This window comes from Rattus norvegicus, chromosome 7 (assembly GCF_036323735.1).
Source record: "Rattus norvegicus strain BN/NHsdMcwi chromosome 7, GRCr8, whole genome shotgun sequence".
Lineage (NCBI taxonomy): Eukaryota > Metazoa > Chordata > Mammalia > Rodentia > Muridae > Rattus > Rattus norvegicus.
The window spans coordinates 31,323,921-31,336,869 of NC_086025.1; the positions used below are offsets into that span (position 1 = coordinate 31,323,921).

Here is a 12,949-nt window from a genome sequence, read left to right on the forward strand (position 1 = left end):
TCCCAGCTATGGAGTCAGTTCAAAACTGGTAGTAAAAAAAAAAAAAAAGTATAAAGCAAGAACCATCACTCTAAACTTGTATTTCTTACCAGGGAAAGAGTAATTACCAGTAGCCTGTTGCTGCTTTCTACCCTAATCAATGCAATTAATAATTATCCTCTTCCCTGCCCGGCCTGAACGTAAGGCAAGATCTTGCATTATTATTCAAGGCTCAACCTGAGGACGATGATCAATGTTCTTTTACCTCAGGGAAGAAAGTTCTCAGAGCGAAATGTTTGTAGTCAAGGAAGGGTACCGTTCCAAAACTATCAACCACATCCAATTTATCCATCTGGAGCTCGGCAAAGCCTGCAACACACAGTCCCAAGAGCAATATTTTAACTCGGCAAACAATGGATGAGATCTTCTGCTGTTTTGTCTAACACAGAGTATGACCTTGGTTTTCATTAAAGAAGAAACAATAGATAATTACTTGGTTGGCTGCGGAGAAGAACTGAAATAAAACACAAAGCCAGGCCCAGACCCTGCTGCTCAGTTTGTCTTCCGTTACACAATCAGTTCTCACTATGTGGCAGTTTCCACGCAAGGGCAAAAATTAAAAGTGAGCGGGCCTTGTTTTTCTACCCACGGCGTGTCAGAGCCTACCATCGAGTGTCAGAGCCTACCATCGCGGATCTCTTTCCGGAGTTCACTCTCCAGCAGTTCCAGCTGTTGGCTCTGCTTCCGACTCAGCTCCTTGGATTTGTGCCTGGTCACCACCACAGCCACTGAGGAGACAGAGACAGATTGGTGCGATGACACAGAGATGAAACAAGGGGGAAGAAATGGGGAGAAGAGACAGAGAATTAAGCATAGGAAAGAACTTTATTTTAGGGACGGGGCTCTGTCCAGTGTCAGAGCGCTGGCCTAGCATGTCCCAGGGCCTGGGTTCCACCCCCAATGCCACAAAAACAAAATGAAAAGACAAAAGCTGGGATTTTGCTAAAGGGCCATTTCTGTAAAGGTCATTCTAAAGAGGAAGGTGTTAAATGTAACAGGAGAAAAAAATTCCACTCATCTTAAAGTGAAAACAAAATCAAATAACCTTCCCTTGGAACCAAAGATCCCAGCTGGCTGGAGAGTAAGGAACCAGGCCGAGTTTCCCTATAGCCGCTCGCCATGTGTATGGTTCACTCTTTCCCCAGCATCTCTAAACACATCCGGAGAAATAAAGCAGCACTACAAATGCAGAGGGAAGCCATCGATCTCTCCTTGCCACAGGACCCTAACTTCATAGTTTAAAGAGGGTGACGGGCAAGTCACTGAGAGCACCCCCCCCCCAGCTGATGGCCTCTGTGTCCACATCATCTTGCTCTGAGCCATGCCGTTTGAGTGGCCAATACAATGGACCCTGGAGTTTGGGTTTATTCCTCTGCTCTGTCGTTTCATTTACTACCTGTGTGACCCTGAGCCAATCCCTTAGCCTTTCTGTGCCCGCCTGCCTTATCCATGAGAGCTGTGACGTCGAAGAGACTACAGGATGTAAACCAAGAAAGCACATTGACCTGAGGACCGAACAATTGCCAGCTCCTGTGTTATCCCAGAAGGATGTAGACTTTAACGGCTGTTACACAAGAGGGGTGGGGAGAAAGTGTTTGCCATGCAACGAGGAGGATCCGAGGACCCATGTAAAGCCAGACATACCCACGGCAAGATGGGAGGCAAAGACAGGAGATTCCCCAGGAGTCCTAAAGCTAGCTAGCCTAGGGTACAGGGTACAGATAAGAAACCCTGTCTCAAACAAGGTGGAAGGTAAAGGCCAGCAGCATACAGTTGTCCTCTGCCGGCTCCATGAGCAATGGTATTTGGGTACCTCCATATATGACAGAGAGAGAAAGAGAGGGGGAGGGGGAGGGGAACGGAGAAGGAGAGGAAGGAGAGAGGGAGAGGTGGGGGAATGGGAGAGGGAAGGAGAAGGGAGAAGGGGAGGAGAAGGGGAAGGGAGAGGTGGGGGGAATGAGGGAGGGAAGGGGAGGGAGATGGAGAGGTGGGGGGAATGGGGGAGGGAAGGAGAAGGGGGAGGGGAAGGGTAGGGGGAAGGGAGAGGTGGGAGAATGGGGGAGGGAAGGGGAGGGAGAGGGAGAGGTGGGGGGATGGGGGAGGGAAGGGATGGGGGAGGGGAGGGAAAGAGGAGGGGAAGGGAGAGGGGAGGGATGGGGGAGGGAAGGAGAAGGGAGAAGGAGAGGGGAGGGAAAGGAGAGGAGGAGGGGGAGGGAGAGGAGAGGGGGAAAGGGGGAGAGGGAGGGGGATTGGTTTTCTTTTAAAGGCCATTACACAAAGGAATGGCTACCAGCAAGTACAAACACCGGTCAACACAATTACACAGAATTCTTCCCTAGACTTCTTCACCATCTCAGCTGTGCTCACTCTAACTGGGACTGAGCATTTCCAAGAGAGAGGATTCTCAAACTGACCTAGCCAGAGAACCCCCTTTTTTCACTTGGGGCAGTGGCTCCCTGGGAAGCCACCCTGACTCAGCATGTGAAGGGAGTGGCTGTGGCACCCACACAGCAGGGCTGGCTTCCTGGCTCTGTTGGTGGCAGGCTTAGGCTTGGTGCATCTACGGTTTACACTAAGGACCCGACTGACGGACTAGGTCACGGCTTACCATAGTTGCCGGTCACACAAGCCTCCCTAGAATGAGTCAGAACGGGATGTTTGTGAGAGCTTCTGCAGATTCAAACAAATCACATTAAAGGACAAAATGACTTCTTACAGAGTCAACAAGAGGCCAGAGGGGTTTCTCAGGAGTCACCAAGTGGACATAACGGTGTGGAGAAGCTGAGAGATCTGAACACGTTTGACAGCAGTCGATGCTCAAATCAGAGCTCAGAGTATATACAGGCAATCTTCTTCCTCGAAGCCCACATCAGCCAGGACTTTATGAAAATGTCAAGCCAAATTTTAGATCGTAGATACATGACAGAGGTAGACGACTTGGGGAAGGAATAAAAAAAGATACCCAAAACAATCACTGACAAGACAGCACAGGAGTTCTGAGGAATTCATTTCATGGAGCCAGTTATTCACAAACGTATATCTCTCCTCACAGGAGTGTCAACCGCCCAAGGATAGGCAACTGCCCAACTGCACTAGGCCGTAAGTCAACTCTTAAAGCAGAGACGGACCCAGTCACCAACATCATACCCAATGCTCAGTAAGAAAAACAAACAAACAAGGGAAACAGATTTGGAAATAAATGAGTAAGAAGGGAGTGAAATGCTGACCCTTAACCCTGTGCCCCTACAATGTTAGAAAGGCGCCATGTTGTATTTAACAAACATGGCGTGCTGTTGGTGAAGGAGGAGAAGAAACAGAATAAAAAGATCGTAAGCCAAATGGCTGCAGGCACCAGATGTAGAGGTGGGTGGGGATCTTAGTGGATGTAGAGACTGTGGTGAAAAACCCAGAGAGCGCACACCTTGTCTTTAAGGAATAGCAGCTGCCAAGATCTAAGAACTGACGGGAGGTGAAACTGGGACCTAAGAGTTCAGATCTTTCTCATGGTCAACACAGACTTAAAAATTTATTTACTTCATGTGGCTGCTGGGAACTGGACTCAGGACCTCTGGAAGAGCGTCTCTTAACTGCTGAGTCATCTCTCCAGCCCCCTCAACACGAACTTAAAGGGTGAGTTACCTGATTTCTGAATGCCAACTTCTTCAGTTAAAAAAAAAGAAAAGAAAAGAAAAGAAAAGAAAAGAAAAGAAAAGAAAAGAAAAGAAAAGAACGGTGCCGTAGGACTCCATAAAATATATAGGCCAGATCCATCCACTGGTAGTCAGTGTGACACCCCCATGTCCATAGGAAGCATGGCATATTGGAACAGATAACCCAGACACACTTGCAAAGCCCGACTCTCCCAGGAAAAGCAGGACAGGGGATTGGAGAAGTGTTACTTAGCAGGCTGAGGATGAGATAGGATGACCAAGTCCTGGGAGTCCTTAATGGACTTGTTTCCAAATCGGTCCCAAAGACTTGGGGTATCAGCGCGAAACATCAAGGAACAATCCAGTTCTTTGTTATTGAAGCACTCTAAAAACTCATTAGAGAAGCCCCAACATACCTGTTACTCACTTCTCAACTCTCTGATGTGGCCTCTCACCCGTTAATATTTAATGTTAACAAAGAGCTCCCCAAAGCGGAAGGTCGGCCTGCCCGCTGAGGAGCCTTGGGGAATAACTTCTCGGACAAAATGGAACAGGCCACTTACCAACAATGACAATGGCCAGCAAGATTGGAAGCGCGATCAGAAAATACCACGTGGAAGGAACGGATTCCTGTTCCACATAGAGCTCCAGATTTCCCAGTTTGACCTGATGGGACAGATTGGTACCGTTAGAGCCGGAAGAGCCGGGCACCATACGCATGCGCACTGTAAGCTTCCCCTAAGAGACGTGACGGGATGGGTGGGATCTGTAGGTGTGCTGGACTAGATCTGTAGGTTTTAAACACCGGCACTCTTTTGTCCTGAGCCTTACTAGTGCAGAGGTGGGCTAACACAGAGGCAGAAGGTGGCTAGCCTTTCTCTACAGGGGCAATTCTTTTTCTCTCTCTCCCACACGGGTGCTTCCAGTCGGGAAGGTTTGAATGTCGCTTTCTCTGGTGAAAATTAGTTGGGCAAAGCTGACCACCAGATGATCCCTGAGGATCTTTTCTGTTTTCTGCCTTTTGGGGTTGAGGGGTCGGGGGCAATTGAACTTGAAAAGGCAAAAACTCTACATCTTGGCTCTTCCTTCGTCTTCACACACCAACAAGTGCTAAGGCATCTGCAGCTCTCTGGAATGCTGGCTGCCCCAAGGAAGCACCAAGCAAAATGGTTGGGGCAATGGCAGGTCTTGGTGGTCCAGCCTTTCTCTCCTTGTAGGATCTTAAGTTAGTCTGTACCCAGATTCATTCTGTCATCACTGATGTGGATGTTGAAAGGGCCTATGGGTAGGTAAAGACAAAAGGTCTGTATCCTATAGGATGTCAGCTCACACCATCCCTGAACTCATTCTCTAGCAGCTGCCTAGAATCAAAAATCAAAACTACAAACCCCTGCAATGCCTAAAGGGTCCTAATAATCTCTGGCCCTCCCTCACAACCCTCTAACCTCCCAGGAATAGACCCTCACTCCAACCATGCTGATCTATGGCATTCAGATTAGACCTAGCCAGCAGGTTTCTGCCTGGGCACTCTGGGAGCCTATGCTTCCCTCTGTCCAGTCTGTCCATGGCTTCTTCTCTTCTTCCTCCTCGAGACCCACACTCTAATGTCACCTTTCCAGGCAAACTTTTCCACCATCAGGTGCAGAGCGATCACTGGGTAGTCTACTTTCCCCTCCCCCACGTACTATCCTCCCTAAAGACTGTTCTTCACCATTGCTCTCCAGAAAGGCAGCTGCTTCTGTCTGCTTTCTGCTCTGCTGGGTTCGAATCCCAGTGCAGGTGCTTGGGAACTGTGCCGCAAACATGACTTACTTATCTTTTACCAAAATGACGGACAATGAAAGGGCTGGGGAGGAAGCCAGGGAGGAATGTAGGGTCACAGAGCTCTTAAGCAACACAGCTAGGACTCGATCGCGTGCTCACTTTCAACTCCCAGCACGGCTGCTCTTTCTGGCCTTTGAGCCAGTCATTTCTTAACAACAAAGCAAAAGGTTGCTCTTCTTTCTCTTATAATCCCGGAGATTAAGCCTGGAGCTTTGTGCACCCCAGACAAGCACTCTACCACTGAGCTACGGCCCTGACTCACAGAGTATTTTTTTTAACAGACCGTGCAGAGCTGTTTACGTCAGACAGAGTAAACAATGCCCTGTATGTTTCTCTTCTCAGAGGGTCCTCAGGCATGTCTAGGAAACAATGACCTGCAGGAAAGGCTAGCCATGCTGGAAAGAGCCGCTCTCAAACCACAGATTACTGTGCTGCCAACAGAGGCTTGGGCCGCCCTGCTTGAGCCTAAGAGGCTTGTGTTTTGGGTTTCTGCTTAGACGTGTCACCTCTGCATTCAGGGAGAGAGTAACAGCTCAGCCATCAGTGGATCTGGAGATGCTGCTTGCAGATGCTATGGTCTAAATGCACAGCTAGAACAAAAGCTATCAAGGCTCATTAGGATTGTAGACAATGGCGGGTTCGGTGCTTTGCCGTGCAGACAAGCACATGCATGGGGCTCCCTGCTATTCTGGCTGGAATTAGGGTTTGCAGTATCAGCATTGTCGATCTTCTATTTAAAGAGAAAAAAATAAATCTAAAGATCTATGAAAGATTCCACTCCAACCTGGGGGCTTAGTAAGGCAGTTACCAAGGCTCAGATAAAGACAGCGGGTGGGACTTGCAGGTGACTTACTCGGACTTTCTTAGAGGAGGTGGCGATGGTGTTTGCATTCTTGATGCTCTTGATCTTGCAAAGGATGGTTGTGAGATCTTGGTTTCTGGTGATATTTTCGAAACTGCAATTAAATTGTTTGTTTTCCCCATGGAAGAGAGTAATATCGATGTCATCCCTGGAAATGTTGAAATTGTCGTTTTCTTTCTGCAATAAACAAGACGGAGAGGAAGAACTCAGGGTGCGCGTGGAAACTCACATACCCCTCCAGCCCAGGGATGGGAATAGCCATGGAGAAGAAAGAAAGGAAGAAGGGAGGGAAGGAAGATAAAGAGGCATAGGAAGAAAGGAAGAGGGATGCATGCATACATACTTGAATTTTTACTTCCAACTCTGTATCGATCTCTGACTCCACTCGGTACCCTGTAAATCTGGGGTCCTCGAGGTACTGCAGGGTTCCACAGTCCAAGTAGGTGTCTTGTACCCTTAGCTTCACAACCACATTTGTACGCCCTTTGGAGCTCTTTAAATTAGGAGCTAAAAACCTGCAGGAAGTTGCCATGCAGTATTCAGAGACCTGGAGAGAGGAAAGAGCCTATTAGGCACCGGAGGACCCCAGCTCTAAATGCTAAGTGACCCAGGGAACCAAACTTCTGGGGAACTTCTTGTTTTCCCTCTGTAAAACCAGGCCAGCAACACTATGGATCTCACAGGATTGAATTAACCCTAAATGAAATGAGCTGAGATAGAAATTCATTCAATTAAACGTGGGCTACTGTGAATGAGATTATATCTGTGAAAGTACTTAGGGTCTGGCGGGCACACAGGAAGCGCTCCACACGTGCTAGCACCCTCTATGGCTAGCATCATTGGTATAATTGCCATGCGAGAAGGCTGTCAAGTGACGCCATGGGGGGTGGGGGTGGGGTGCAGGGAGGCTTTGCAAAGAGAAGCAGGCTGGAAAAGAAGAAGATTGGCTCAAAGCACTAAGGTGCCTTCCAAGCCCACGTGGCTGAGTCCCGGAAACTTTAGGAAGGGAATTGAGAGCCAAGCCAAGGGCAGCTGCTAACTTGCCTGTACCTGGTTGAGTCACTAAGTGTCAAAAGAGCTTCTGCATAATGTCAGCAAGAGTCCCTAAGTTGGGGAAGCTTGGGCAGAGGCTCCCCATTAGCAGAAGTCCCTAACCACAGGAAGAGGAAGTAGCTTTTCAGGCACAACAGAAAAATAGCAGAAAACAAAAAGTCAAAGACTAGCAGGTCCCTAAGAGATGAGGAGTGTGGAAACGGATGGGAGGCAGAAAGCTTGACCCAATTTGTGAACAGGTTTCTTTACAAAGAAAACCTATAACTACACAACCATTTTCAAGGGCCCAGCGAAACAGGCAGGGAACCCTCGAAGACCATGTAAGGACAGGCTGGCAGGTACTTAATGGAGGGTGTGTTGGGCTGTGGCTTGGGACGGGACAGAGGGCTTCCCTTGTATACTCAGGGCCCTGGGTGTGGTCCTTAACATTGTAAGATAAAGAGGAAGGGAGGGAGAAGGGACTAGCTAGCACTCAAGCAAGGAAATGCCTCAGGTGGGAGAACCTTTCCCTCTCTGTTTTCTGTGATCCTGGAGCTAAGGGTGAATGGAGAGAGGCCCTAGGTGACCACAATTAGTGTCAATACAATTCTTTATCCTGAACACTTTTCTGAATCCCAACCTTCTTCCCTGCCTTATCCCTTCTATGACAGGATGAAAAGCCACTGGACCTCAGCCCTCACTTCCTTAATACCAACGCCCTAAAAGAAGGACCAGCAACAGGGTTCCCCTAGCTCCTTACCCTTAAGACTGAACCTGTTTGTGTGGGGACCAACCCTTCTGTCAAAGACAGCTTCTTGGTGACCACCTCTGGTCATCTTATTTTCTTTGACGCCCGGAAGGGAGGCCGCTAGCAGATCCTGGGCTTTCTCCATTCTCGGTGTTTCTCTTCTACACTGCCATTCCCACATCCCCGTCCACAGTGGTGTTTAATTGACTAGCCTCCCCAACACTGGCCCACTAGACCTACCCTGCAGATGGCGTTCCAGCAGAGAGCTCCACAGGGATATGGCGGTGTCTCCCCCACGCCTGGACATCTGCGTGAGCATCCTCACTAACTCACTGCCTCTCCAAACTACCCTAGGCACCACTGATAAAATGATAACTCATGTCACTCCTTGCCAAAGATCCTCAAGAGTTCCCCCATTGCTTGCAGAGCCAGGGGATATGGGGAGCTATCTCGGAATGAAAAGCCATGTTTTGGGGATGATTCTCTCTTGCACAGCCCTTATTATTTTCACCCATCCCTATCATCCATCCCAACCCAGCTTCTAAGGTTCCAACAAAGCAAACATAAGTGGTGTATAGTCTAGAGTAGGTGAGTAACCTCTTCTGTGACAGCAATCACCTCCCTGCTTCCTTGCCTAGCCCCTCCCACAGTTCCCCTTTGGCTCAGTCTCAGCTCTATCCACTCATACTTTCACTGAGAAATACATCATGGCTGCTGGGACTCATGGGAGATGGAAGGGACCGGAGGACCCAGCGCTTGTCACCTGTGCTGCCAGTGTCTCATTCTGATGCAGGTCTGCCACCTCCCCTCATGAAGGTGGGGGTGGAGCAGTAGCTCATTTACTCTTGTTCTTGCAGCCAGGGGGGGGGAAATGTTTTACATATAGTAGGTGCTCAATAAACAGGACATGCTCTGGGAAGACACCGTGTTCCCATGTCTGCTGGCTCAGTCTGTGCCCCAGGTCAAGGGCCACTGTACAACTGAACAGGCTTCCGTCATGGGGAAATGGCCAGAATCAGACACAGTATGAGGCTGGGGACTGGACAGGAAGTGTGTCAGACACGGATGTACATGTGTGTAGGACAAGGCTGTAAGAAAGATGGATTGATATACCTCCTGTTTCTAGGCCTGAACACAAACAGGTTGCAAACATGGCACAAAGTTTTGGTCCACCCTCAGCTCTGCTGGTGTTAGCAAGAAGTGGTCAGGTGGAGGCCCAGAATGGCTGTTCCCTTACATTAGAGAAAAGGAGGAAGGAAAGGGAAGAACGTTGGAGAAGCACCTCTAAGCAACAGGGTACCTAGAGGTAAGGTGCAGCTGTGGTCCCTTAACCCCTCCTTACAGATACCCACGGCTTCAACCTGGAGGTTCCTGTGAGAACTTCAAGGCTCTTCTCAGAGCCCTGATGAAGGCCAGCCAGTCCCCATAGTCGGGCTGGGGAAGCATCGTAGGCAAGGGGCAGAAGACAGTGTTGAGAGAGACAGTGACAAGAGGATGTATGCTACTTCAGCAGGTCTCCTAACCTCCCTCTGGGCTGCTGGACCACATGCTCGTCACAGGCTGTGCATGTTGCGCCCCCGTCATCCACAACAGCTTTCACACACATTCGAAAGCATTATCTGATTAAGGCAACTTGCCACAGGAGTCACACAGGGAGAACGTGGCCAGCCTTGCCACATGAAATTATTTTCTGGTTCCTCTGTGTGGTGACCCCCAATAACTCCAAGAAGAATGAGGTCTTTCTGCCGCAACAGAGACAGTATGGATCATAAATGAGCAAAAGTTTATAATGCCGTAGTCATGGAAGTGAAACGTATCAACACCCCCCCAACACACACACACACACACACACACACGGTTTAGTGTTTGGGTAACAAAATTTTAAGGGGAAAAATCCCTCTTAAACTTACGTTTATGCTTACATTTATGTTTCCCTTCAGCTCATGTGAAATGATTAGGTTGTCAATGACGTCAAAATTCCTGCCCATGATGGTTATATTTTGTCCACCACTGCAAGAAATCAAAGGACAAGGGTGAACCACGGGTAGTTTATACACTTATGAACCAGACTACTAACTGATTCACAGTCAACGTTAAGCCCAGCAATATTTGGAAGACAATGAACTAATTCCCATTTAAAATGCGTGATAATTTTAGAAGTCTTTAAATGGTACTGGCTACAGACTCATGGTTTCTAAGACACACACATATGAAAATACAGGTCGGGTCCTATTTTAATTCTGGGAAAGTGCCCAAATGCTTTAATAGAAGTGGAGTTTCTTGTGCTTGTTCGCCACATGTAACCAGATCATCTACTGTACCTTGGAAACATTTCACGGGACAGAACCTCATTTGATTACGGTTTAATCTATGTGGAGATGATCCGCTCTAACAATTTCCATGATCAAACCTTCCAGCCCATCAATTATATTTTATTCAGTGAGATGGAGAACACGATAGGTGGGAGAGCTAGAATGGCAAAGTGACCTTAGATGTTTGTGTTCTTGTTTGAGATATGAGAGATTTCAGTGCATGGGGACCATACACAAATCTCACCAAAACCAAACCGAGTCATTTCACCTAGTCTCGCTGTGTCACCAGACACCATGGAAGTGGTCACCCAGTGTGAAATAAATGGCTGCCTACAGCTCTGGCTATTCTCATGGGTCACCAGACACTTGTTCTGGGGTGGCTGGGCCCATATGGCCGCCTGACAACCTGCCTCAATTGTGAGAAAACCGACCCAAAAATGTATCCTACTGATTCCTGATGGCGGCACCTCTTTCTTGCTCAAAGTTCAAGGACAAGAGGCTGCTGAGACTCTCGGGCTCAGCACAGTCATGATGACAGGGCAGCCATTTGATGAGGAGGAAGCAGAGCCTTGTAGTGGAAACCACTGCGTCCTGGGCCCAGCTATCGTGGAGTTAGGTGTAGCGTTTGAACCGTGGCCATGCCTCGGTTCACACCCCCTGCCAAAGGGACAAGCCACCATTGGTTTCTCGGGGTTTTTGTAAGGTTTAACCAGATCAGCAGATATACCGTGAACATGTGGTGAGCGCCACATCCGGGCTACAACTTATACATAGGGCATACTTAATCTCAGAGCAGAGGGATATATGCAAGAGCCTTGCTTTTGAAATCTCAGTCTTCCCTATACCACTCCAATGGGCTGCAACGTTTGCATGGGGAAGCCCTGACCCCCAGTTATTCAGAAGGCTGGGGGATAGGGCGGGGAATGGCGGTACTGTTACACGTGCTAGGCGGTATTTTCCCGCTAAACTACACCTGAGATTAAGGTCATTAAAGAGGTAATGGAAATTCAGGGCATTCACTGGAGCGACTGGTGGTATTCTGAAAAAGGTTAGGGCACAGCATGAGATGGAGGACAACGTTAGATGGCTGCCTGCAAACACGGCAGATACGGTGTCTCAGAAGGGGCTAAACTTCCTCACACCTCAGAGACATACAGCCCGGAAGAACCCCATTTGTGCTGCCTAGGCTGCCCAGTCTGAACTCTCTGTTATCACAATTTAGCAAGCCAAGATCAAACGCAGCCTCTTCCTACGGCCATCTTAAGTAAGAATATAAAGGATGTTTTGTCTCTCCTTCCTTCTATTTTAACCACCCCCACCCCCACCATTGCTCTGTCTGTGGTTTTATCCAGAAAGGTACGTGGCACATTAACTTCACGCCATGTGAGATGAAGAAAATCTCTTTGGGGTTATACCTAAATGTGAATTTAAATTCGACTAGGGGGAGACACGTTTCCCCACTAAGATACTGAATTCATCCAAAAGAGTCCATTTTGGAGTTTCTAACTCTCAAGCAGGACCTTTGAAAGCTAGAGGCCACACACAGGCCCCAATATTTCTCCCAAGGCATTCAAAACAGCCGAGCCTAAAAGTTAGCAAATGAAACCTGTGATACATGCAGGGATGACAAGTGACACAGAAGGGCACAGCGACCTGGGCTAAGAACAGTCATGTGGTTGAACGAATCATCTGAGCTCTGAGTTTCCTGGTAGCCATGGTGAGATTAAAAACAGGCTATGCTCACAGTGCTTATGGTCAGACGGGAGCGTGTTTCTAGGAATGACTCCTGGGAGGGACACCAAGAGGGAAATGTAGGTGCTGCTACCATTGCCAGACGAATCGGTGTGACACTCGTGATCTTACATATATGACCTTACACGGGGAGAAGAGACACCCTTTGTGGATCCAGACAGTACCTGATCCAGGTGGTGGCAGGCACTATCAGGGAACAGTGCGGCAGGGCAATGTATGAGAGCGCCCCAGCGGACGAGCAGTTCCCACCGTCGAACTGGATGCAAACGTCTTTCATTTCCTTGCGGCTCGATGGAAGCGAGAATTTCATGTGTGTGTCATTTAGCACATGGCTAACCCGGATCCTAGAAAGGGGACAGGAAAGGAACTCTTACATGACACAGACACTCAGGCACGGTTGACTTCTTAAAGTGACGACCCACGAATTTCAAGAACAGTTGGGGGAGGCTGACTGATCAAGCCTGCGGGATCTGGTTCTGGTGCTGGGCTCCCTTCTGCGGATCTCTACCTCTGATCTGCATCCCCCTTAGACGTGGAAAGTGAAGATGCAGTTACCTTTGCCCTCAGAAGTCCTAACGGACCAGGGTAAGGAGGGCCATCACGCTAAAGGAAGGGGTTAAGGTTAACATTGGCACTGCTCTGTCAGAAATACATTGAAGGATCCATGAGATAACATGGTGTCAGGACTTGAGTTTTAAGACACTCCACCCATGATGCATGTCCTCTGTCC

At 48.6% G+C, this 12,949-nt stretch overlaps 1 protein-coding gene and 1 long non-coding RNA gene across 8 annotated transcripts in view; one reads left to right on the plus strand and one right to left on the minus strand.

Moving 5' to 3' along the window:
- The window catches only part of Plxnc1 (plexin C1), a 153,846-nt gene that overhangs the window by 46,943 nt on the left and 93,954 nt on the right, over positions 1–12,949 (minus strand). For 6 of the 7 annotated variants that reach the window (XR_005486861.2, NM_001426988.1, XM_039080102.2 and 3 more), the window contains 7 exons: positions 12,384–12,563; positions 10,066–10,165; positions 6,719–6,922; positions 6,367–6,552; positions 4,253–4,355; positions 666–767; positions 245–348 (listed from right to left, as the gene is read on the minus strand). Coding sequence is in view for 6 of the 7 variants with exons in the window: in NM_001426988.1 (NP_001413917.1) it covers positions 245–348; positions 666–767; positions 4,253–4,355; positions 6,367–6,552; positions 6,719–6,922; positions 10,066–10,165; positions 12,384–12,563 (979 nt within the window). In the remaining variant the exon portion in view is untranslated. The remainder of the gene's footprint in view (positions 1–244; positions 349–665; positions 768–4,252; positions 4,356–6,366; positions 6,553–6,718; positions 6,923–10,065; positions 10,166–12,383; positions 12,564–12,949) is intronic. The other variant, XM_039080100.2, reaches the window with a different exon arrangement.
- The window catches only part of LOC134479861 (uncharacterized), a 32,548-nt gene that overhangs the window by 10,576 nt on the left and 9,023 nt on the right, over positions 1–12,949 (plus strand). The window lies entirely within an intron of this gene.